Here is a 26,128-nt window from a genome sequence, read left to right as displayed (position 1 = left end):
CTTTTCAGGCGCTTGTATCCGTGATCTCGTTCTTTCGGTCACTGCCCAAAGCTCATGACCACAGGTGAGGGTAGGAACGTAGATCGACCGGTAAATCGAGAGCGTTGCCTTCTGACTCAGCTCTCTCTTCACCACGACAGAACGGTACAACGCCCGCATCACTGCAGACGCAGCACCAATCCACCTATTGATCTCACGCTCCAGTTTTCCCTCACTCGTGAACAAGACTCCGAGATACTTAAACTCCTCCACTTGGGGCAGGACCTCATCCCTGACCCGGAGAAGGCGTTCTACCCTTTTCTGACTCAAGACCTTGGTCTCAGATTTAGAGGAGCTGATTCTCATCCCAGCTGCTTCACACTCGGCTGAGGATATGAATCATCAATATTATTGAACCTTTAATATCCGACTTTGGGTAACGCCAGCAAACCAACACTTATTTGACACAGAAGCAAAAATGTAGTTTATAAAATTATTCACTATAATTCTACGGCTAATGGTCGCACCGAGTAAGTGTAGATAAATGATCATCCAAGAACCAAACTACTGAAACGTGATCTTGGATGTTATTAAGAGTCTAATTAAAAATAGATGTGAAGTCTGGGATTACAATAATAATCTGGCTGCATTTGGTGATGTCTGATTGGTCTACGCACCAGTGGTGAGAGCTCCTGGGATCTCCAGCTGGCAAAGCCAAGTCGTCTCGACCAGGCGGAGGAGTGGGATTTACTCCTGGGGTACTCAAAGGTCGTAGACCCCTTGACCCCCGTCGGCTGGTCTGGGACCCCTCTGGTTCACCTCTGCTGGACGCTGACGGGTCGTTTTATGTCTGATGCAGTTGATGCAGGTTAAAACAGATAATGGTTGTTTGGTTCTGTCTCTAGAAGATGTTCTGTTGTGAGACCAAGAGGTGTTCATGTAGCGTTGTCCCTGGAGAGAGTCCATCTTTTAAGGTCCGTGTTGGACCAATCAGAGAGCAGGAGAAATGTGGGCGGCGTTATGAAGGTCCCCTGACATCACATGTGTTGCTAAGAAGTATTTCACTTACTGTGGATGTAAATGTGATGTAACTGTCCTTGTTAATGTGCTGACATTAAAATGTGACGTGACTGATGACAAAATCAGCGCCAACCCATCCACTAGATCCGTTTGGTGTGTTTAAAATCTGAAATAATGCATTTCAACAGTTTACAGTTATTTAGATTCTTTCTTACTGTCAAGTCATCAAGTCCTATTAAAGCCACCTTAGATAAAACGGTCAGTGGTCTGTGATTGTAATGAGTCTGTAAAGGGATAAAATCATTGATCCTTTTATGAGGGTCAAAGGTCTTCTGCTGGAGTCTTGTGCTTCGCAGCACAAGATGAGGCAGCAGGAGAGGAGCTGTTATGATGGTGAGGCCATACAGCATCTGTTCTGATGACTGATGAAGATGACTGGGCGTTGGAATGAGCTTTAGGCACGCACGGCCTTTCTCGTGCATTAGATTAGATTAGATTAGATATCCTTTATTGTCATTAAATGATTGCACATTCAACGAAATTTCCTAGAGCTCCACATTAGGCATCTGCTAAAAATACTAATAAAAATAGCTAAAACAAGTACAATATGCACCATGCAATAAAAACAAAGACATTACAAAATACAATAAATAATATCAATAGGGTTGATTTTTCTGTCCATTCAGGGTTCTAATAGCCCAGGGAAAGAAACTCTTCCTCAGTCTGTCGGTCCTGCAGCTGAGGGATCTGAACCTTTTCCCAGATGGCAGCATGGCAAAAAGGTAGTGGTTTGGGTGGTAAATGTCCCTGGAGATGGTCCTTGCTCTAGTGAGACACCTCTGCAGGGCAATAGTGTCCAAGGAGCGAAGGGTGCATCCAATCACCTTTTCCGCCGCTCTAATGACCCTCTGGTATCTGTTTTTATCAGCTACTGTGCACCCCGCGTACCACACAGGGATAGCGTAAGTCATCACGCTCTCAATAATTGCTCTATAAAAAGACACCAAGAGGTTGGTCTGCAGCCTGTTCCACTTCAGGACTGTCAGGAAGTGCAGCCGCTGTTGTGCTTTTTTGACCAAGGCAGTGGTATTGATTGTCCATGACAGATCCTCAGAGATGTAAATCCTGAGAAACTTAAAGGAGGGAACTCTCTCCACCTCAGCTCCTTTAATGCAGAGAGGGCGGGGGGCATCCTTACTCCTTCGGAAGTCAATAACCATCTCCTTGGTCTTCTTGATGTTAAGAGAGAGGTTATGATCATCACACCATTCTGATAAATGGCAAACCTCATCTCTGTATGCTGCGTCATCGTTGTTATGGATAAGACCTACTAGAGTGGTGTCATCTGCAAACTTAATGATCTTATTAGAGCGATGAATAGGAATGCAGTCATGGGTGTAGATGGTGAACAGCAGGGGGCTTAGCACACAGCCCTGAGGGGCTGCATTAGCTAATACCTTCTACAGATCTGGTGATCACTAAACACTGATGTCCATCGAAATGTGGCTGAAGATTCATGAAAGGATGAACAATCGCTGCAAACTATCGGCGGCTCCGTGACGTATAAGCATAAACCCAGGTCTAAAGTACAAGGGGGGGGGGGGTCCTAGCATCTTCAGACATGCATGCACGCACGCACGCACACATGCACACACAGGCTCTCATGAAGCTGTACTGGTGGAGGACACAGGGCTGACGGCTCTTCTCACGGTGGACCCACACCTGGTGGACCCACACCTGGTGGACCCCTGTTCCCACAGCTGGACCACCTGGATCAGGTGTTGGACACTGGTCCTGCTGGATCTTGAAGTCTTCGTCTCATATGTAGTGGGATTTTGGTATCAAGTGACAAGAGGAACGTTGTGACCATTAGAAGTCCATCTGCAACCTGAGGCAGCAAACCCAACAGTTATCTGTTCTGGTCTAGTTTCAGCTCCGCCCCCTTCCATCACTGCTGCACATGAACACGCCCCAAAAACCAGACCAGCTCATGTCCCAAACAAATAATTTAATATATATGTATTTGTGTTCATGTACACGGGTTAATGAGGTCACTTTACAGCAGGTACAAAACTGGTGCACACACACACACACACACACACACACACACACACACACACACACACACACACACTCACACACACACACACACACGCACGCACACGCACACGCACACGCACACGCACACACACACACACACACACACACACACACACTCACACACGCACGCGCACGCGCACGCACACGCACACGCACACACACACACACACACACACACACACACACACACACACACACACACACACACACACACACCAGGAAAACATCTGGCGTACGTCCATGTAGCTGCCTGAAACACATACAAGTACATACACACACACACACCAGGCCTGTGTTTACGCCGTTGTCTGGAGGCTTCTCGGGGATCACGGGGAATGAAGACCAGGACGGGTTTAGCCGGATTAAACCACCACTGTGTGACGGCGCCCGGCCCCCGTCTTGTCCTGTGGGTTTCGAACCGGTTTCCTCGGCACCACAGAGGAGCCCGAAGCTGGGGGGAGGAGAAGGGTCTCTGAACCAGAACCTACAGTTGGTCCTGGTCCAGGCTCATGGACTCTGATCACCTCCGCCCCATCTGCCTTTGCATCTCTGACTTGGTCCTGGTTCCAGTCCAGCTCCAGCTCCACATTCATGGATCTGGCCCTCCCAACCCAGGTCATCCTGTAGTGGACTGAAGCAGCCTGTCTCTGGTCTGGCTGCTGCTGCAGTTGGGGGCAGATCCAGTGGGGAATGGAGGGACGTCCTCTACTCTTTAGGTGCAATGTGGTGTTGGGGGCGGGGCTCTGGTTTGGCCGAAGCCACCAAGCTGAAGTGGTTTTGCCAGATTCGGTCCTCGCACCTGTTTCTGTCCTTCCTTCTTTTCCATCTTCAGCATCTGCAACCTTTTCCTTCTGTGGTCCTTCATCTGCCCTAGAACATGTATGTTCTTCCACCACACCATCCTCACCCCCATAGTTGGTGGCTTTGACCGGTTCGTGGTCTGAGTCCTCGTCAGCGCGGGTGCTGACGCCTTTCTTACGTTTTCGAGTCATAGCAGAGATGATGGTCCTGGACAGGAAGTCCCGGGCAGAGTGGTCTTTTCTGGAGCCAGAAGAATTCTAACGGGTTGAATAAAAACACTCATCGGTTTACAGTTCAAAAGACAGAATTAGTGTCCAGGAAGGAGGCGACTTTACCTTCGAATTAACAGAGCCGCTGGTGGTGGACTCTAACGGAGAGATGGAAACCAAGTCAGAACCACGTTTGAGAGGGTTGGAGACACACACACACACACACACACACACACACACACACACACACACACACACACACACACACACACACACACACACACAGGAGGAGGAAGACCTGGCCCTACCGCAGAGGCTGATCCAGGGTCTCTGCTAGAGACGGAGAGCAGAGGAGGCCAAAGGAGAGAAGGCGAGAAACAAGTGGAAACTTTGTGAGTATCAACAGGAAGTTAGTTCACAAACACAGACAGACGAGGAAAAGAGGGCTGAGACACTTCCTGTCCCAGAACTCGTCAGAGCTTTCAGAGCCAACTGCAAACAAAGGCTGGTTGTGTGCAGAGCATGATGGGAAGCGTTGGAAGATACTGGATACAAGCAGCTTTACAGGCCAGGTTGTTGTCCAGGGAGGATCCATGGAAGCTCCACATCAGAAGCTCTCCTGGTCATTTCCCACTGGGAGGAGACCCCCGGTAAAACCCAGAAGTCGTGGGAGGGATTAGATGTCTTCCCTAACCTGTGGATGCCCCAGAGGCCGGTGGAGGAAGGGTGGACCAGCTACATGTGCAACCCCACACTGAGGGCTCCAGTTCAGTTACAAGAACATCTGTATCTCTCTCATGCTCCAACACATCTGCAGGGGTCTCTGGTGCTTCTGTTTCAGGAACTAGAAGTGATCAGAACACGGTTGGATCTGGAGTCTTACTTCCTGATATTGTGATATTCTATATCTCTTCTGATTGGCTAACAGCAACACGACTGCTCTGCAGTGTTGATGTTTTATCTCCACAAATAACACAAGCCTGCAGGAGTTGTGCTGTGCGGTGGAGGTGCTAATGCTAACAGTTAGCTCCTACTAGCATAGACATTCTCTGCTGTTTCCTGGATGCTAAACCAACAATAGCCTTTCTCCTGGGTCACGGGTGAGTGAGGAAACCAGACTCTGGCTGCACTCCGGTACCGTAGGTGGCGTTGACATGCTTCTGGTTAGCGTATAGCAACACAAACGCTTCTGTCTAGACTTCTAGTCGATGCGGCTTCCACGTTCATGCACCGGCTGTGGTCTGGTTTAGTTCGGAGCTCCAGAAAGTTTCTACATGGAGTCCATTTCTTCTAGATGCTGCATGACGATCATCATGAAGCTAAAGAAATGACACAAGCCAGACAGGAAGTGAGGTGTGCTTCAGCAGGGTACATCCGGTATGTTTCAAAATAAAACCTGCATTGCATTTCCCCTGCAGGATATCAGTTCACAGTCTCTTGATAGGTTTCCCATTAACCCTCCTACTGTCCTAATGGCTGTGACCCTACGAGGAAAGTTGACCATTGAGCAGGAATGATGGTTTATCCCTTGAGGTCCATGTGGCAGCAGTGAGGAGTGAGCACCACCTCACCCCTGCCACGTGGACCTCAAGGGATAAACCATCAATCCTGCTCAATGGTCAACTTTCCTTGCGGGGTCATCCATGAAGAAAGTGGGTGGGTTAAACCTATTAAGTCACATTTCTACCCCAGTGATCCCCAACCCTGTCCTCAGGGCACACGCATCTCCAGGTCTCTGCTTCAGCACACCTGATTTACATTGCCTCCTCAGGAGGACATCCAGTGCTGCAGAGAATCACTCTTGCAGCAGACTCAGGCCAGATTTCCATCCTCATCCTACTCGATCTCAGTGCAGCATTTGACACCATCTCACACACAGTTCTACTCCATAGACTATCCACCATCGGCATTTCAAAAACTCCTCTAAATTGGTTCAAATCTTATCTATCTAATCGCACTCAATTTGTCCAACTGTGCACCTTCCACTCTAACCCCAAGCCAGTTACCTTTGGAGTTCCTCAGGGCTCAGTCTTAGGTCCCCTTCTCTTCATAATCTACTTACTCCCACTTGGCAATATCTTCAGGAAATTTAATATTCATTTTCACTGCTACGCCGATGACACCCAGCTCTACTTCTCTACCCAACCAAAACCCCCGCTCCCTTCATCCTCCCTTCTCAGTTGCCTCACCGAAGTCAAATCCTGGTTTTCTGCTAACTTTCTACAGCTCAACAGTAATAAGACTGAAATCCTCCTCACTGGCACCAAGTCATCTCTATCCAAGACATGTTCATTCTCACTCAGCTTCGACAACACCACACTTCTCCCCACCGCCAAAGCTAAGAGCTTGGGTACCATCTTAGACAACACCTTATCCTTCATTCCTCATATTATCAACACAATAAAAGCTGCTTATTTTCATCTTCGCAATATCAATCGGCTCCGCCCCTCCCTCAGTCAGCACTCCGCTGCTATTTTGGTCCACAGCCTGGTCACCAGTCGCATCGATTACTGTAATGCCCTCCTCTCCGGTCTCCCTCTAAAATCACTCAAGTTACAGTTAGTCCAAAATTCAGCTGCCCGGAGAATCACCAAGACCTCCACTTTTGATCACATCACCCCTGTCCTGCAGCAACTTCACTGGCTCCCTGTCAAATACAGAATTGACTACAAGATACTTCTTCATGCCTTTAAAGCCATCCATAATCTCGCTCCCCCATATCTTTCTAATCTCCTCCACATTGTCACTCCCACTCACTCTCTCCGATCATCATCTTCACCTTCCCTGTCTGTTCCTCGCACTCGTCTTAGTACTATGGAGCCAGAGCTTTCAGCCACTCAGCTCCAAAACTCTGGAACGCTCTACCGCCTGACCTCCGCAATATAAACTCCTTCTCAACCTTCAAGTCTCAACTCAAAACTCACATGTTCCACCTGGTTTACTCACTGTAACTGTCCTCCTTCCATCTACTCTTTTTAGTCTATTATCCATTGTACTGCTCCGACTCTACCTTTGGGAATTACTCTTAGCACTTATTTCTTGTTGTTTGAATTGCTTGCTTGTTATATTTTGGCTTGTACAGTGACCTTAAGAGCTTCGAAAAGCGCTTGAAATAAAATGTATTGTTATTATTATTATTCATTCATCTGAGTCCAGGTGTGTGGCAGCAGGGGCATGCTGGTGTTTACCATGAGGACCAGGGCTGGGGATCACTGTTCTAACCGTTTGGTGCTCCTGTGGGAGCAGATGTCTGGAGACGTTCAGCACACAAACCACAGCCGGTGTGAATGAAGAAGTAGAAGAAAATATCATTTCTATAGCGCCTCTCAAGATAAAAATCACGAGGCGCTTATGGTAGTCTGTCTGGACTGCCTCCGTACTTCGGTCTGTGAGAAATGGGCTTCTGCCTCCCAGGTTAGGCCTACTCCAAGAGAGGAGCGTCTGGATGATCGCTGAATCTGGAATCGATCCTGGCCGTGGCATTGCAGACCATCTCTTTGGCCTTGATAGTGTACTGGAGGGGATATGGTTCATATGCTGATGAGATGACAGACCTGTTGGAAACGCAACGTCGTTCGTGTTAGCAGCCTTCCACCCAAACTCCAGGGCGGAGCTGCTCACAGGAAGTGATGCAGAAGGTTACTCTCCGCTCTCATGGGTATGCGGTAGGCCGAGGTTTGTTTCATGATTAATATCCTTGTAACGAGTCAGACCTAGTCACCTGGACTCAGAGAGCTGCTGATCAGAATGACATCATTCATGCATCTCCATCAAGCAGAAGAACTGGGATTCAGGATGTGTTGTTCGTCCCATGGTCCTAGGGTGGTGGTGGGGGCAACACACTTGCCATCCTTGCGTTTGAAAATAAAAACCAACTAAATATTTAAAGTGGTTTTATGACGACTCGGGATTGTGTGAGCAGGAACTACACATCTGGTGACGCCAGCATGGTTTGAGATGAGTGGTATCTGCCACCAAAGAGGACAAACGGTTTGTTAAAGAAATCCACAGACTGGGACCGAGGCTGCCTTCGGCTGGAAACACCGGACCAATAATGGGACCGTCCATCAGCTGTAGAACACCAGTCTGTGATTGGATGAGCTGTTTAGTGGACTCGCCCTTACCTGACGCCTCTCTAGGCATACCCGGTCTGCCAATGTTGGTCAGCAGGTGGTCGATGTTGGGGACAGGCTGCATGTCCCACTTGTCCTCTGGTGCCTGTGGACACAAACTCAACATAAATGATCCAAGCCACCCAGTGAACAGCTGATGTGGACAACGTACCGCTGCCTCCTGGCGAAGCTCTCCATTGCTGAAGAACCAGTGGTACTGTAGGACAACACAGACGTGTTACATGAGGGACTCTACAGGCAGCTTAAAGGCAGCAGGTTCTGAGGGAAGGCTTACGTGGAGGATCAGCGTCTCCACTATTTTGTAACGATCAGGCATGTGTGTGACCATGTCAGTCATGTTGTCCTCTGATGTCCTCACAAGGGTGGGGCCAAACACAAGAGCTATGTTCCTTGGTTCCATCTGGAAAGAGGGTCAACACTTGAGGGGTTTTCCTTCACCACACTGACTCCAGAACTAACCCAGAACCAGCTCTGGTAGAAAAATAAAAGCACAAAGCACCCTCACACACCCTCGGAGGCACTAACATCACCACCAGCTGCCTGGGCCAGAGCCTTCATCAGCTCTGGGACAACAGGTGAGTTTACCTTGTTCTTCTCAGAGTGGTCTGCCACCCTCTTCAGGTGGCCTACCAGGAACTTGAGGGTGTGGTAATAGTGATTTGGGAGGTCGTGGATCTGAAAGAAAGCAGAGAATCAATCCAAACAAGAACAAGTCTGCTTAAAGATGTGAAACAGGAAGGAGTTGGAACGCACCAGCTTCTTCATGGTCTTCAGTCGCTCTTCTCCATCCTCTACCCTGTTAGCCTCAATGAAGTCGTTGTACTTGTCTGCACAGTGAAGGTTTTATAAAGGTTACGTTAGGAACGCTGTCATTCTCAACAGATACAGGGTCTTCTGCTCTCACCATCGGTGAACAGAGGCTCAGGCAGCTTTCTGAAGAAGGACTTAAGCAAGCTGCTGATCACGTTGAGGTCCTGCCATCGCTGTGAAGACACACATAACCTCATCCACAGGAACACAACCCATCTGTGATTTTAAACTGGTGAGGACATGAGCCTTGCACACCTCCTCAGCCGTGTTGAGGTCCAGGCCCTTGTTGAGGTGCTCCTGCAGGTTGGACACCAAGGCGTTGTTCCCTGGTACACGGTAGATCCCCGTGTACTCCAGACCCGTGGCCTCCACCACACCGCAGCACATCTCCACAATCAGAGGGACAAACTGTAGGAAGGAAAGCAGCTGCTGTTGCTGAGGAACTCTCTGGCTCAGACAGAACCACCACTCCATGTGTCTACTGTCACCAGGTTGCCGGTTTACTACCCGGCCTGCACTACAAACCACTCCTGTGCAGCAAGTCTCTTTACTTTATGATTAACAGCAGGCTGACAGTCCTCCAGTCGCACTCCGAAGGCTTTTGGACTTCCTGTTTTCTTGGTCTTCTTCATGATGCTGATGCCCCACAATGCCTTGCTGTCATCTGAGTACACACAGTAGCAGACATCCATTAAATGCACCATTTACACCACGGACCTGGAACAGGACTGTGTGATCTGGGTAGACATGGTGTAATGTTATGTAGGTGGTTACGTTTAATAAATTACCAATAGAATATAAAGATATTCAATAAAATGTAAAAATCCATAAAAATCTGGATCATCAATATTATTGATCCTTTAATATTGGACTGATGATGAAACTAGGTAGTTTGGTTAATCCAGGGAGACAACACTTTATAATAATCTGACTCAGAGACAAAAATATAGTTTATAAAAGTATTGTATTACTATATTAATGATGATGAAAGGCTAATGATTATAAATGGTGACACAGTGATGTTAGATGAGACAATGGATGAACTGTGATGAAACATGACCTGGTGTGTTTAAGAGTTTTCTGAGTGACTCAAAAGGTGTGATGTCTGGTTCACTAAACACATCTGGCCTGGGTGTAATTTAACAAGTTATCAGATTAAACAATGGCGTCAGAGTGGTTGGTATTAGTCTGTGTAACGTGATGAAGGAGCTATTCCTCAAGGTTATTTAACCTTTTCCACAGTTGCCTTTGACACGGCACCAGAGTGCATGAAACAGCATCAAGGTCATGCATTTGCTTCTAAACTGTTTACGTTCCAGCAGTGAAGACAGAAGATGAAGAGACTCTTTTGTTTTATTAAATCACTATTTAAAACTCTATTTTCAATAAAGCTGATCAAAACAACTGTTAGTCAATAATACTATGTGACCGATCTGTGAAATCACAATATTATGATTAATATGTTTTAATAAGTAAATGACTTATTCTAGTCACTAGACACACTGACACACGTAAGGTAAATAATCACGACACATTGCTGTTGCTGATCCAATCAGAACCTTCCTAGTCTCAAGCGTGGCAGAGCTTCTGTGGTGTTTATAAATCTGTCAGCTTTGATTCGTCCAGAATCATAAACATCCAGATTAATAAAACAGTTCCAACACCATCTTAAGTTCAGTTCTCAAGATCCCATGAAGTTCACCGCATGCTAAGTGAAGTATCGGACCGGCCAGCTGTACTTGTTTTTAAGCTGAGAACGTCAAGCTGGGAAAAATCTGTTGATTTTACCAACCAACAACAGTTCCTTTCAGAATAAAAGCTGAACTCGCTGACCCAAGGAGGGTCCCCTTTTTGACTTCTGTGATCCACCCGTCGCTGTTTACCTGGAGACTATCCAAGGACTAGTTTGTCGTGCTGTGACACTGTACCATTGGCTCCAGTACCGAAAGGAAGGTCTGTGGACCTGGCATTCTGGATCCATCATTGGAGGTCTCACTGAGGGCATGTGGATGCGACAAAAAGGCGTCTCATGTGTTTATGACTACCAGTCTCACACTCTGATCAGTTAGGAGCAAAACATCATCTCCCACTCAGACTTGTCTCTCCGGATACGAGGGTTCTGAATGACACTCATTCACACACACCAACCACCTCACACCTCATTCAAACAGAACATCCATCATTAGAGTTAGTCTTGTTAAATTGTTTAAAATTATGTAGTAATAAATCATCTTAAACGGTTGAAGGTCTCTCTCTTCTCTTGTCTCTCAGTTAAGACAAGGTGTTATCTAATCCCTGCCTCAAAAAGTCCAATCTTCTGATTTAAATAACCCAGTGGTCCACAAGATGGATTTCATACTAGATATGACATTTTAATGTCTTACGGTCCTTAATTAAATAAGGAAATTAATTTCATTACATCTACACACCCTGGATCATGGAAGTCGGTAAAGACGACTCTCCCTTGCCCTGCCTCCAACATGCCTCCATCTAAAAAGGCTAGGTTATCCAGAGTTATCTCTGTAACTCGATTCAATTCAAGTTTATTTATAAAGCGCCAAATCACGACAAGAGTCGTCTCAAGGCGCTTCACATAATAAACATTCCAATTCAGGTCAGTTCATTAAGCCAATCAGAAATAATGTTTCCTATATAAGGAACCCAGCAAGTTGCATCGAGTCACTGACTAGTGTCAGTGACTATACAGCAATCCTCATACCAAGCAAGCATGCAGCGACGCACGCACGCACACACACACACGCGCGCGCACACACACACACACACACACACACACACACACACACACACACGCACGCACGCACGCACGCACGCACACACACACACACACACACACACACACACACACACACACACACACGCACACTGGGGTAAGACCTTTAGCTAGTTGGACCTTTCAGTAGGCAGGCCTGCAGCTTCCACAGACAGGGGCGCGGGTGCAGCACTTCCCCTTGAGCCTGAGACAGAAGGTCCGGTCTGATGGGGAGCTCCCATGGGAGGGCTATCATCAGACTGATGATCTCCGGGTACCAAGACTTTGTGGGCCACTGAAGGGCCACCAAAATCAGAGACGTGCTCGACCTGCGCACTCTCTCCATTACTGCTGGAATCAGTTCCACCAGAGGAAACGCGTGGAGGAGAACGTTGGGCCAAGGGTGCGCCAGAGCATCCCATCCCTTTGCTAGATGCTGTTCCTAGATGGTCAGAGCTGTTGTGGTGTGTAGGAACAGTTGTACACACGGGTACGAGATGGTGCACACCACACAAACATACAGACAGCAGTGTGGAGGTACGGTTGATGGATGAGGGTCTGGTGAGTCCAGACAGATGAGACTCGCCAGACTGGGAGCTTCTGTTCACTGACCTGTTTTGGCCTGGAGGAAGGGAGGAACCATTCGATGTGTTCTGGGAGATGGGTCTGACTTGTTGCCAGTCAGGCTGGACACAGGAGACAAACACAAGTGAGACGACTCCTACAACAGTTGAGCTCGGTTCTGACCCAAAACACAAACCTTTGCTTTCTGTAGTCATTCAGCTTCTTGTTGATGAGAGCTTGTCTGGAGAACCCGATCTCCTAGAAGAGAAGTGGAGTGCCGCTCAGACCGTGTGTGTTGATACAACATGTAGAAGTCAGGCAGAAACTGACCTCATTATCGGTCTTGCTGTTGTCTTTGATGACCCTGATCCAGGCCAGCATGTCGTCCCTGTCCTCAGCCTGCAGCAGGTACTCACAGAAGTCCTCCGTCGTCAGTCGCAGCGCGTGCTTACGCTTGGTTTCACTGTAGGCAATGTCAATCAGGCAGCCCCGGATGCTGATTGGTGGCTGTTCGTCCTGGCTAGGCTCCGCCCCCGTACCATGAAGCAACGCCTCCCGCTTGTCTTTGTGAAGAAAGAGCGAGTGGTGGCGAAGCACGGTGAAGACACGCCTCCAGGGCCGCATGCTGCCGCCGACCTTCTACCGTCAGAAACAAGAAAGGATAAGGTCCACTAAGAGCAGGACACACACACACACACACACACACACACACACACACACACACACACACACACACACACACACACACACACACACGCAAGCACCTTTCCCTTCTCTGTGAGGACCTGCTTGTAGTGCAGCCAGCCCTCTTTGCGGACGTGACTGACGGTGGTGGTTCCCAGCTCTGAGGTGGAGTGGCGTTTGGACCGGGCCTCCTCCTGAACTCGCAGGCTCTCCAGAGACTGGAACACAAAGCTGAGATTTAAAGTCTGAATGGAGACACAGGTAGTCAGGTGATACGACTGCAGCTCGCTAGAGCCACTCACCCCATCAGTGAAGAAGCTCTTGACTCTTTTTGGTAGTTTGCTGTGTAACAAACAGAAAACATCAGTCGCTGACACAGAAGCTGACTGCAGAAGGCCTCGGCCCTAGTAGCACGTCCCTTATAAAAACACTGTGGCTCCAAGGCCAGCAGCCATGAAACGGGCTGAAACTGGAAGGTCCTGAAACAGAATTTTCTGCAAAGGATTTCATGAACATGAGTAAGAATTGCATCTACGGCAGCCCACACACATGTAGCGATGATGCGTCGGTCGCTAACAGAGCGGCTCTCAGAGCCGGTGTGTTGATGTGACTGATAAGAGCCGGGGTGACGCAGACTGTACCTGCAGGCCCTGGAGCCGCTGAAAAATGAAAAGATGTGTGCACGCGCACGATGCACAGCAGGCCTCTGATTGCCACGAGCATGCGGGGGTCGAAGTTACACCGAATGAAAATATAAACGCGGCACTTTTGTTTTTGCTCCCATTTTTTATGAGCTGGACTCAAACATCTAAAAAGACCCATGGCTCTGAAATAATGTTCTGAAATGTGTCTACATGTGTATTAGTGAGCACTTTTCCTTTACCAAGAAAATCAATCCCACCGCATCCCAGGTGTGGCATATCAGGGGCTGAGGACATCATGAATAATGTACAGGTGTGGCTTAGACTGCCCACAATAAAAGGCCACCCTGACAAGTGCACAGTTTTGCTTTATGGGGCAGAAAACCAGCCAGTATCTGGTGTGGCCACCATTTGCCTTATGCAGGGCAACACATCTCCGTTTCCATAGAGATGATCAGGTTGTTGTGGCCTGTGGAGCGTTGGTCCACTCCTCTTAAATAGCTGTGTGAAGTTGCTGAATATTGGCAGGAACTGGAACACGCTGTCGTATACGCCGATCCAGAGCATCCCAAACATGCTCAGTGGGTGACATGTCTGAGGATGCTGGCCATGCAGCAACTGGGATGTTTTCAGCTCCAGGAATTGTGTCCAGATCCTTGCAACATGGGGCCGTGCGTTATCATGCTGCAACATGAGGTGATGGTCGCGCGCACGTACTTGAGTAGGAAATTTTAGTACTCTTTCCACCTCTGTGTATAACTAAGAAATATTGAAACTATTCACAATGGCAGTATTTTAGGGTGTAATCTTCTCAAGCCTGCAGACATTCGCGCTAGCAGGAGCTTAACCTCAAACGTGCACGTCCAGTGACTTTGAGCAGTTCTTCTGTATATCCCAGCTTGTTTGGGGTGCCATGAAGCTGTATGGCTGTTCACACTCACCGGTACTTCTGGGTTCTCCGCTGTGCAGCATCCAGGTTTCTCCAGGTTGTTGTCTGCAGACTCTCTCTGCACTCCACAGAGCCAAGGCAAAGTTCAACAACACAAGTAGACCCTCCATTGTTTTTCCCGCATTTTGAGCCCATCACGCCACAAGTCTTGGATACACCTAAAGCCCCACCCACAACAGTCTTGCGCCAACCCCACCCATGACATTTTTTTTGTCTGCTGCAGTTGGCAAGGAAACAAAACAACACTGTGGTTGGCTGTTTTGGGCTGTTGCACTTTTAGTAGTGCTCCTGGAAAAACACCTTAAGAAACAGGAAGGAAGTAAACAGCCACATCATCCAGGAAGCTTTTCGAGACAACCTCTTGCAGCTGAAGCAAGCCGTGGAAAGCTGTAACCTTGTGTGAGTGTCATGGCTTTGCTGTCCCGTTACTGGAGCATGTTTTTAAAATATTAATGCAAAAGAAAACTCCCACAATAATCACAAAGTCAAGAAGAACTTGTTCTTGTGAAGCACCTGGTGATTTTTGTTGTTTCTTCTTCTTAACATCATCCTTCTGGCCCTTGCCTTAATGTGCATGTATGCACCTTTAATCAAACTCCTGCTAACGTGACAGTGACTTGGTGCAGATCAGCATCCAGTGAGCTAACCACAGTTAGATAAAACCAGAGTTATTATCTTTACAGCAGCTGCTGTGATAGCTCTGCTGTTGGGTTTATGACGGAGGAGACTGAGAAGGGAAAACTAACAAATTAGCTCCACCAAACAGTTTTTCACCAGCCACTACTGGTGGCGTTAGTAGTCCAGACCAAACCCAGAGCAACTTACGAAAAGACTCTGCCTTCGTCCCTGAAGGTGTTGAGACCTTCATCACAGGACTTGGATCTCTCAGGGGTGATGGCCAGAAGGTAGGACGAGCGACGACTTTTAATACTGCCTGGAGAGGTGAGAAAGAGTCAGAGGAGGCACACAAGGGGAGAGTAAAGTACTGTTATAGCACTGTTTGGTTCGCAAGCAATTCAGAAACAAAACAGATGTGGTCAACAGGGCAGCCATAAACAGCCCGGTTTATCAAACGTACTTACGCGCAGATCTGTGTCAATTCAGTATGGAAGCAAATGTGTAACACAAAGCTATTTATGCAGTAGCAGAAAATATTTTTCATTTCCATATTACCACCGCCAAATTTGACTCATAAATAAAATTAATAAGCAATCCTCTAAACTGCTTTTTAATTTTCTCCTTCATCACTGCCCATTCTGTGACTTAATGAAAAGGATGAAGAAAGAGGAACTGATATGTCTTTTTCATGCCCGCCCTGCATTAAGTGTTTCATAATTCAAACACAATTGGCATTCTGAGCGGCGCAGGCTGACGTCAGTGTTCGCCTCGCTCTTCTGAACCCAGTCTGACTCACCGCACTACGCATTTAGTTCACTAGGGGGCAGTGTATACACAGACACAAAGGAAAGGCCCTGATACGCAGGGCCAGATTAACACTGGCACGACCCGAGGATCACCATAATGTGGTCACATACAGAATATTTTACTGTAATATGCAGTAAATATACTCAATACTTGAATGCCTGACATCACGTAACCCGCCCAGAGTAACCTTTGACCCACCTTGTGTGGACTGACCAATGAGGAGAGGGTCTTAACTTGAGGCCCTCTCTTCATTGGTCAGTCTGCACGAGACTGACTCTCAACTGACGTCCAGTCGTAGGCAGCGAAGCGTCTCTGTGCAGCGCAAAAGCCCGGGTGGACAGTTTGTTTAATATAGGGTGACCATATTTCCATTTCCAAACAAGAGGACAGGGATCTGTGCCTATGATGTCACACTATGGCAACGCCACACAAACCATGTTGGGACCCATTTTTTGTAAGAACTAAATTAATATCAGATTCTGCCAATTAAAGGGCTCTAAAACAATTCATATGTAAATATTTAGTATATTTAATGCAAAAATCTCATTTTTCTGCTTTAGTGCAGCAACAAGGTTTTATTAATAATAAATTATTATACCTTTTGTTTTACTACAGCATCGGTACGCTTCCTGTGCACAGATTATTAAGGATGCTTGTTTCAGCTGTGAGATTAGACGATAGGATCAATGATAAAATAAGTTGTCACACACTCCATGGAAACTTTCAGAGAATCCACAAATAGTGGCTTTCAGATGGTTTTGTTACTTTTTGCAAGTTTAGAAAAGCAGCAGATGAGACAGCATGTCTGATAATTGTTTTTCATCTGATAATATTAGAACATGTCAGTGATGTCTGAGGGGCTTTTATAAACACCATATAACTAACACTACTGGAGAGGGTATGGATTACACAGAGGCTTCTGGGGAGCCCAGTTATGGGGGGGGGGGGGGGGGGGCGCATTTTGCCTTGGCCCCCAAAATGTCTTGAAACGGCCCTGGGTGTGTGACTGAGTTTTGAAGGTGATCTGAATTGTATCAGATGTATAAATATGACATGTGTACAACTATGTTAATGTGCTATGCTAACTACGTTAAATTATGCTATGCTAATTATGTTATACATGCTATGCTAACCATGTTAAAGTGCTATGCTAACTATGCTAATGTGCTATACTAACAGTTAATGTGCTATGCTAACTTGTTAATGTGCTATGCTATGTTAACGTGCTATGCTAACAATGTTAATGTGCTATGCTAACCACGTTAACATGCTATGCTAACTATGTTAACGTGCTATGCTAACTATTTTAACGTGCTATGCTAACCATGTTAAACATGCTATGCTAACTATGTTAACGATCTATGCTAACCATGTTAAACAGGCTACGCTAACTATGTTAACGTGCTATGCTTACCATGTTAAACATTCTATGCTAACTATGTTAATGTGCTATGCTAACTATGTTAACATGCTATGCTAACTACCGTAAATCCTCTAATACAGGTCCGGGTCTGTATTTTACTCAAGCTCATCAAGCTCCAGGCCTTTATTGGAAGGAGGGCCAGAATTAGAGGCAGGCCTCAATTTCTATTTGAGCAAAATGAACTAATGGTTCGCTGGAGTTTTTGACAATTAAAATTGCGCCCACATTTTCAAAGTTAAACACTGCATGCGCACGCTGCGACCAGCTGTGTGAGAGATTGGCGTCCTGGTTGAATGGGTTTTTGAGTGTTTTTGGTGCATTTTAATACAATCTTTGTGCCCCAGCTAACCTTAAATCCTTCTCACAGAGATAAGATGGATTTATGCAGGTTGATTGCGCTGGGAATTTTGATTGCGTGGCTGTTTGCTGCCGGAGGGAATGGAGCTGTCATGGCGGGGAGGCAACTCTACTCCAGGGAGATGCTGCTACAGCTGAGACCGACAGGCAAGACAGTTGAATCGGATCTGGTGCTGCATCGGTTGAAGTACAGGGATAAAGGAAGATCAAGCCATGTTGTTTTTGGGAGGAGAAGGAAACATGGAAAACGCGGTGGAGTGCGAGTCTGCATGAGGAAGTGCCGACTAAATCGCATTCCTTTACCCTCAATCATTATGGGAAATTTTCAATCCTTGAGGAATAAAACGGACGAGTTACAAGCATGCGTCCGATATCAGAAGGACTTTGGACAGTGCGGCATTCTGGCTTTCTCTGAAACATGGCTTACACATCAAGAACAGGATTCGGACCTGGCGATTGATGGCTTCGGAGCTCCGCTTCGTTTGGATCGACAGGCTGAGTTGAAAGGGAAACATCAAGGCGGAGGGGTATGTTTATACGTAAACCAGCAATACTGCAAATCAATCAAGATACGTGAGAGAATCTGCAACCCGGATGTAGAATTGCTTTCAGTCTCAATGCGCCCCTTCTACCTGCCGCGGGAGTTCCCGCAACTCTTTTTTACTAGGGTGTATATTCACCCCAAAGCAAATGCTCAGGTAGCCTCCAGCACTATCTTTGACATTGTGCAGACTGCAGTCAATATCCCCAGATGCGCCGAATTTCATTCTGGGGGATTTTAATCATGTGAATTTAGGTAAGACGCTTAAAAACTTGTACCAGTACGTGACCTGTTCTAGTAGGAAGGACAGAACTCTGGACATGTGCTACGGGTCAATAGAGAATGCTTCTAAATCCTTCTCTCTTCCACCTCTGGGATCTTCAGATCATAACTGTGTGCATCTCTTGCCAAACTACAAGACTTTGTTTAAAAGAGAGAAAGTAAGGACCGGGGATGTGAGCACCTGGTCTGAGGAGGCGGTGCTTAACCTGCAGGAATGTTTTGACTGTACAGAGTGGGACATCTTTGTTCAGTCATGTGAAAATGATTTTGACATGTTGGTTGATGTAACCTGCTCATATATGGCCTTTTGTCGGGATATGATAATACCCCATAAATGTGTCAGGATATATCCAAACAACAAACCATGGGTCACAAAAGCAGTGAGATTGTGTATAAAGGAGAAAAATGAGGCTTTTAAACAGGGGTCAGTGGCTGAGTTACAGAGGGCTAACATACTGTTAAAAAGAGAAATTACAAAGGCTAAACATGAATATAGGAAACTGTTGGAGGAAAAAATGGCAGCAAATAAACTTGGTTCGGCATGGACTAGCATGAAAATTATTGCAGGACATGGCTCTGAGGCACAGTACACAACCATCTGTCTAGACCTTTTAACACTGACCGGGAACTAGCTAATGCCCTGAACAGCTTTTACTGTCGGTTTGACGTTCTGGATTCCAGCGAGGAACGGGAGATCCTGATGGAGAAATGTAAGGATAGTGAGCATTTTAAAGTTGAGATGAAGGACATAGGTAGGGCCATCAGAACAGTTAGAGTGAACAAGAGCCGAGGACCAGATGACATTTGTGGCCGCTTACTTAAATCCTGTGCATACCAGCTGACACCGATACTGCACCGCATTTCCAATGAATCTTTACAGTTACAAAAGGTCCCTAAACTATGGAAGGATGCAGAAATTGTACCGATTCCTAAGGTGAGACATCCAGGTAGTTTAAACGATTTCCGCCCTGTTGCTCTAACTTCCATTTTAATGAAAATCTTTGAAAAGCTGGTTAGATGCGAGCTTTTAAAGCAGACACAGCGACTGCTGGATCCTCTACAGTTTGCACATCATGCTGGGAGGGGGGGGGGGGGGGGTGGAGGATGCAACGGTCACTCTGTTGGATATGCTGTTTCATCATCTGGACCTAGTAGGAACTCATGCTCGACTCCTCTTTGTGGACTTCTCGTCCGCTTTCAATACAATCCAGCCTCATGCTTTGGTTAATAGGCTAGAGGAACAGTTTCACCTGAGTAGAAGCATGCTTGGGTAGATACTAGATTTTATGATCAACAGAACACAAAAGGTCAGAGCGAATAGTACCCTGTCGGATACGAGAACTGTGTCTACCGGATCTCCTCAGGGCTGTGTTTTGTCCCCGTTGTTGTATATTTTCTACACCAACATGTGCCGAAGCAAACATGAGAGAAGGACAGTTATTAAATATGCTGATGATTCTGTACTTGTAAGTCTCCTGAGAGAAGGGGAACACAGCCATGGACCTGTTCTTGACGATTTTATCTCTTGGTGATGAATCATATCTACAACTTCATGTCATTAAAACAAAAGATATGATCATCGATTTCAGAAGGAAGCCTCAACAACAGCGTGATCTTTCCATAATCAAAGGTCAAACTATTGAGCAGGTGAAATCATATAAATGTCTGGGGACAATTATTGATAGGGAGCTGAATTTTGAGGGAAACGGTGATGCTGTGGGTGAGAACGGCCAGCAGCGTTTGTACTGCCTTAGAAAACTGGCCTCATTCCATGTGGACAGGACTATAATGTCCATGTTTTATTGTTCTTTTATTGGAAGTGTTTTATCCTTTTCCTTAGCCTCGTGGTCTGGCCAGGCACACCTTAAACAAAAGGAGATGCTGAACAGGATAGTAAAGTGGTCGGGTTGTCAAGTGAAAAGTGTGGCACAACTGTACAGTGGGCAGGTAGAGAGAATTACCAAAGCTATTGTTAGGGACACGGCCCCCCCACTGCATGCCCAGTTTGCTCTCCTGCCATCAGGACGGAGACTTATCGTGCCTAAGTGCAGGACCAAGAGGTATAAAAGGAGCTTTATTCCTGAGGCAGCAACGATTCTCAATGAGAAATGAGTCTGGTGTGGCTATTTTACTTTACTCTATTTGTATTTATTCATGCATTGTTTTTATATTTTTATTGATGTGTGTATTTTTGTGACTGTGTGTGTAACTGGGCGCTAATTCTCGTGTCACATGGTAAATCAAATTTACCTGCGGGTATTAATAAAGTTACCTTGACCTTGACATCTCTTTTAACAACGGTAGTTACTGCTTCAGCCCTCTCCCCCCTCCCCCTGCTTCAGCCCTCTCCCCCCTCCCCCTGCTTCAGCCCTCTCCCCCCTCCGCCTGCGCAGCGGCCGCAAACTCACTGATGCGCCTGCAGCCTCTCAGAGTTCCTGCTGCTCTAAACATTAAAATAATTATTTCATTTTCTGTTCCTCACTTCTGATTACCTTCAATGGTGTCTGTTTGTTGCAACCAGCAGGTACAAAAACTAACTTGTTTTTATTTGGCTATTTTTCTGTCCTGCCTGTTTATTATCTTCCTGCATCTCCTCTCAATCCTAAAGAGAAACTGCTACCTGGGTTCATATATATTCACCTCATGAGTTACCTTTGAACTGCAGTTCTAAAAGATCTACCGACCGCTAAAACAGCGGAGTGCTCGCCGGCCACATCAGTGAGGTACGTCACCGAGGACAAAACAGGTGATGCGCTCCGCTCCACAGCAGAGAAACGCATCAGGCACAAATAAAAGAATAAAAGACAGAAAACATAAAAGGAAATGAGCCGACATGAACGATCGCGTGTTAAATTAGTTTTTGAGGTGGCGACACCTGATTTGATGATGTTACTGTGGCCGTGCTCAGGACGCAGATGTCTGGAGCGCGTCAACAATCAGAGCTTTGCATGCGCACGCTGGTTAAGGTTAGGATGGGGGTGAGGGGAAGGTTAAATTGCAAGAGGGTAAAGGTCACAATTTGGTTAAATGTCCGTTTTACGGCATGTGTCAGTACCGACGCTCTGGCACAGCGCGTTGCCCCCCCCCCCCCCCCCCCCCCCCGAGCGCAGGAGCTTGTCACCTGCTGACAGCAGGCTGCTGTCTTTTCCGAGGACTGCATCTTGCCGGTCATTATCACGTGACAGCGACTAGTCGATGACAGGCATAACAAGTCACTATAGTGAAGTCGACTAGTGACTAGTTCATACAACCCCTGCTACTGCTCCCCAGTGTTCTGCAGCATAATCAGCACGTTCTCTTTCAACTCGATATCAATCTTCGCCTCCTCTTCGTCTCCGCACGGTTAAAGTTACCCTCGCGGTCTATCACTGGCAAATCACAAGTGAGACGATGACACAACCGCCCCCCGTACTTCCTTGGTACCACATTCCACCCGGCCACAATAAAATAGCAGCCATTATTCACCTCCGCCGACTCCGACACCGGTCAACATGTGATACCCGGCCGTTAATTAAATACAGGCTTTAATATTAGAGGATTTACGGTGTGTTAACGTGCTATGCTAACTATGTTAACGTGCATTATATTCATTAGTTGATTCTCTGTATTTAATACGTCAATACAAAAAGGTAAAAGGAAGATGGTGACGTTCTGAAAATAAAACGTACATTTTGTTTACTAACCAGATAGTTCAGATAATGAAATATAAATCTAGTTCATGTGACTGACTAGACATGCTTTAGAAAGGGTCAGTAACAGCTAACCTGGCTGCATTAATCGCTGCCAGCATGAAGGCTGCAGGTGTGGTTGTAGGCGGAGCCTGTTTGTTCTCTGCGGGTCTGACGGCTGTGCAACAGCGAGCAGAGAGAGAGGAGAGAGAGAGCCTTCACAAGGGGCTTTCAGTACTAAACGGGCCGATCAGCTGAAACTGTTGAGGGAAATATGTTGAAACTAACTCAGAGGAGATGTGCAGAGCTGGAAGCCCGTGTTCATCATGTGTTCATCATGTGTTCATCATGTGTTCATCATGTGTTCATCATGTGTTCCTCATGTGTTCCTCATGTGTTCCTCATGTGTTCACAAACGAACAGCGTTAACGAGCTGTTACTGAACATTCTACTGAAGGCAGGTCTGAGTAACGGGCATCACCCCGTCTCTTTAGAAGGGTCTGCATCCACCTGCAGCCGCTGGTCTCAGCTGAAAGAAAGGGGTCTGTGCTGCAGCCTGATCGTTTCACCCGTTCACCAGGAGATTTGTGCAACAATCAGATTTTATTTTACTTCCACAAAATGAATTTTAGATGAGATATTACAGGACGGCTCGCCCTCGCTAAGAACAGGTCAGGATGGCCCGCTGGCTGCTTCCAGGTGGGCGGGCGGTACCGGTAGCGACCTGCTGGAGGCCGCCGACCTAAACCCTCTGCAGCTGTTCTAGACTCATCAGCTGTAACATCACAGGTTTCACAGATCAAAGCTGAAACATCTGGATTTGCCTCTCAGAGATTAGTTTCACCCTTTAGGTTGGATTGCTGACTTGACTGAACTTTAGCACCAGGTTGTGGTGTGTAGAGTCTCACCTGTTCATGATCAGGTGTGTTTGAACGTGCATGGTGTGGTCAGAGTCACTCACCTATGAAAGGAATGGAGGACAGGGAATCAAAGGCGTGCTGCACCAGGCTGCCGTTGATTCGGCGGCTGGAACCCGTCCCCGTGGTTCCTGATGAAGGGGTCCAACCCGGCGGATCCGCAGGTGTGGTATAGCTGGACCGTTGCAGAGCCTGGATGGGTGTCCAACAGCCCGCAGGCATTTTCTGCCTCAGGACCACCTCCTGATTTAATGAGATAGGGGAGATGATTTTTCTGTCTTCACCTTGAAGCACCACGTCCTCCTCTGCAGCACACGAGGCTGGGGTGGACAGGGGCCGCGGAGCTGCCTGCCCAGCACAGTCCCCTCTCTTGCTAGGGTTCCAGTCTAGGACAGCATGGGTGTAACTGGGCTCTCTGAAGGAGTGGGCCTGCTGGAGGAGGTGTCCTGCTTTACGGGAGAAAGATGGGCTGTAGCTCTTAAAGCCAGCCATTTCCTCACCCTTCATACATCTGGTTTGGGGCTCCGCCACCTGCTGGCCTGGCTGCCTGCCACTGGGTGGCACCGTGTACAATGAAGTCCCTGTGGCTTGGTGTTGATGTCCTCCTAAACCCTTCTGCTCACTGGACTTTGTCTTGTGGGGACTTTGTGAAGCCTGATCATAGTGCTGTGATACAAGAGCAGAGGCTTCTGCGAGGGTTTCCACTGAGCGTCCATAATTGTGCTCATATTGTGCATAAGCAGCCAGCAGGCTCTCTGAGCATGACCTGATTCCAGGACCCGATCCACCCTCCCGCCCCCCGAGCCAGTAGGACTCGTGGGATGCAGCAGCTGCCTGATGGTGGTGCAGAAGGGCTTCCCCCCTGTGCTGCTCTGTGGACGTTGTGAAGGCAGCCTTAGGTCTGGGACTTAGTGCTAACCCCAGGCCCAACTCCACCAAGTGATCCTGAGATATGGAGTGGTGACGAGGGGACATGTGCTCTGCAGCCTCCGCCTGGCTGTAGTACCAGTCTGCTAGAGCCTGGTGGCACAGGATGTCCGCCTGAGTGCGGGAGGAGGCTGGTAAGCTGCTCTTCTGAGGCAGGGGCAGTGTTGCAGAGGAGATGGCAGCGTTGTGGTTCACAAAATGAAACTCAAGTGCACTGAAAGCTGAGGAGGAACGGCCGTGGTGCCGCCTCAATGGACCAAAATGGCTGCTGGAGTCTTCGAGAGCTCTGGGCGAGTTGGAGACGGCGGTGGAAGCAGTGGCGGGGCAGTTGTCCAGTGGGTTGTGGCTGGGCTTTGTGTGAGGGTAACAGAGAGGCGGTGGCTCTGGGAGGTTGTCCGCCTCACCCGTGTAGGGCTTGTTTCCTTTCAGGTAGGCGTCTTGGGAGTAAGCCTGGGGAGGGGGACCCAACGTGAAACATGGTGGAAAGAACAGAGAAAGGAACCTTTAGTTCATCTCTAACTGATTTATTAGTTAACACCCACACAGCAACAGCGTGTAGCTCAAGTCTATTTAATCAAATGGCCCGGAGTTAACCTAGTTCTTCATGAGGATCCTGCCAGTCTGACAGCAGAGGTGTAGATGTGAGTATCTAAGAACTTAAACAGCATCACCAACAAGACTTGTGTCTACATCCTGGAATAACGGGACGTTTTCTGGCTCATAAATCCGTTTATGAGTTGTTACAACCACGTTCTGCAGCACCATTTATTCACTTTTTTTAACTTTGTACTGTACCGTGTTCAGCGCCTTGGGCCCTTGGGCTTCCTGACTGGGTTGCGGAAGGCGCTTTATAAATAAAGCTTTGATTGATTGACCTACACTATGTTGAGGTCTAGAGTTTTGATACTGCACAGTAATGAATACTGTGTTAACATAAATGTTTATCCTATAATCATTTATTCCAGATCTGATTTACACCAGATTAGTCCATTTGTTGAGTTTAATGATTTGTTTATCAGTTTATTCACACATTAATAATATTATCATAACATAATTACTCCACATTAGGTGAAATAACCTCTCTAACTGTTAAATGGTAATGATGGCCGGTATTTGATATAGCGCCTTCTAGAGTCCTGGAACTCCCCAAGGCGCTTTACAACACAATCACTCATTCACCCATTCACACACCGGTGGGGATGAGCTACGATGTAGCCACAGCTGCCCTGACACAGGCGCCACCGGTCCCTCCGACCACCACCTGCAGGCAAGGTGGGTTAAGTGCCGTGCCCAAGGACACAACGACAGCAACAGACTGAGTGGGGCTCGAACCTGCAACCTTCTGATTACGGGGTGAGTGCTAAACTGTGTTAGAGAAAGGAGATGTGTCTGAGGTCTCTGACTTTAACTTGTCCCATTCTGATTTGTCCACACTGATAAAGAACAGTTAATAAAAGATAATTCACTTCCTGAACTCCAGTTCTAGCGAGCAGCCCGGTTCGGCCAGCTGAGTCAGTAACGCATCCGGAACCATCCTCCTGGTCAAACCTGCAGAGCTGCATCTGACCGCCAGCTTCCACTCTGAGGGTATCCCAGACTGTACTGGAGGTAGAACTATGTGCCCCAACCACCACAGAAGTCACCTCCACCGGCAGACGTCTCCGGGCCCTGGATCAGAACCTTCACCACAAGGGTTCGAAGATCCTGCACAGCTGGCGTGGGACGGTGTTTTTATGACAGCTAGTTAAACCAGACAGTCAGACTGATCTACAACCCAGACATAAGACACTTAATCAGGTTCTGCTACATAACATCTTCGCTCACATCCCATCTCTCATTGTCTCTGTTGTCTGGTTTCAAACATCATCATGTGCTCTGTCATCATCAGTAGTAGAAATGTAGCATTACATTCATTTTATAAACTATAT

The 26,128-nt window shown here is 47.3% G+C and overlaps 1 protein-coding gene across 12 annotated transcripts in view; it reads right to left on the bottom strand.

Moving 5' to 3' along the window:
- Positions 1 to 2,992: 2,992 nt before the first annotated feature.
- The window catches only part of LOC107374279 (rho GTPase-activating protein 23), a 171,207-nt gene continuing 148,071 nt past the window's right edge, over positions 2,993 to 26,128 (bottom strand). For 10 of the 12 annotated variants that reach the window (XM_054736349.2, XM_054736351.2, XM_054736346.2 and 7 more), the window contains 17 exons: positions 23,318 to 24,650; positions 15,486 to 15,594; positions 13,373 to 13,412; positions 13,151 to 13,288; positions 12,717 to 13,025; positions 12,583 to 12,644; positions 12,435 to 12,508; positions 9,604 to 9,716; positions 9,308 to 9,460; positions 9,147 to 9,225; positions 8,996 to 9,069; positions 8,828 to 8,917; positions 8,517 to 8,642; positions 8,394 to 8,438; positions 8,234 to 8,327; positions 4,236 to 4,267; positions 2,993 to 4,157 (listed from right to left, as the gene is read on the bottom strand). In XM_054736349.2, the coding sequence (XP_054592324.2) occupies positions 3,462 to 4,157; positions 4,236 to 4,267; positions 8,234 to 8,327; positions 8,394 to 8,438; positions 8,517 to 8,642; positions 8,828 to 8,917; positions 8,996 to 9,069; positions 9,147 to 9,225; positions 9,308 to 9,460; positions 9,604 to 9,716; positions 12,435 to 12,508; positions 12,583 to 12,644; positions 12,717 to 13,025; positions 13,151 to 13,288; positions 13,373 to 13,412; positions 15,486 to 15,594; positions 23,318 to 24,650 (3,567 nt within the window). In that variant the 3' untranslated portion in view covers positions 2,993 to 3,461. Of the gene's footprint in view, positions 4,158 to 4,235; positions 4,268 to 4,417; positions 4,443 to 8,233; positions 8,328 to 8,393; positions 8,439 to 8,516; positions 8,643 to 8,827; positions 8,918 to 8,995; positions 9,070 to 9,146; positions 9,226 to 9,307; positions 9,461 to 9,603; positions 9,717 to 12,434; positions 12,509 to 12,582; positions 12,645 to 12,716; positions 13,026 to 13,150; positions 13,289 to 13,372; positions 13,413 to 15,485; positions 15,595 to 23,317; positions 24,651 to 26,128 lie in introns of all 12 variants that reach the window. The other 2 variants (XM_054736352.2, XM_070545325.1) reach the window with 2 other exon arrangements.

This window comes from Nothobranchius furzeri, chromosome 16, assembly GCF_043380555.1.
Source record: "Nothobranchius furzeri strain GRZ-AD chromosome 16, NfurGRZ-RIMD1, whole genome shotgun sequence".
Taxonomy (NCBI): Eukaryota; Metazoa; Chordata; class Actinopteri; order Cyprinodontiformes; family Nothobranchiidae; genus Nothobranchius; species Nothobranchius furzeri.
Note: the sequence above shows the minus strand (reverse complement) of the source record. Positions and strands in the feature narration are given on the sequence as shown.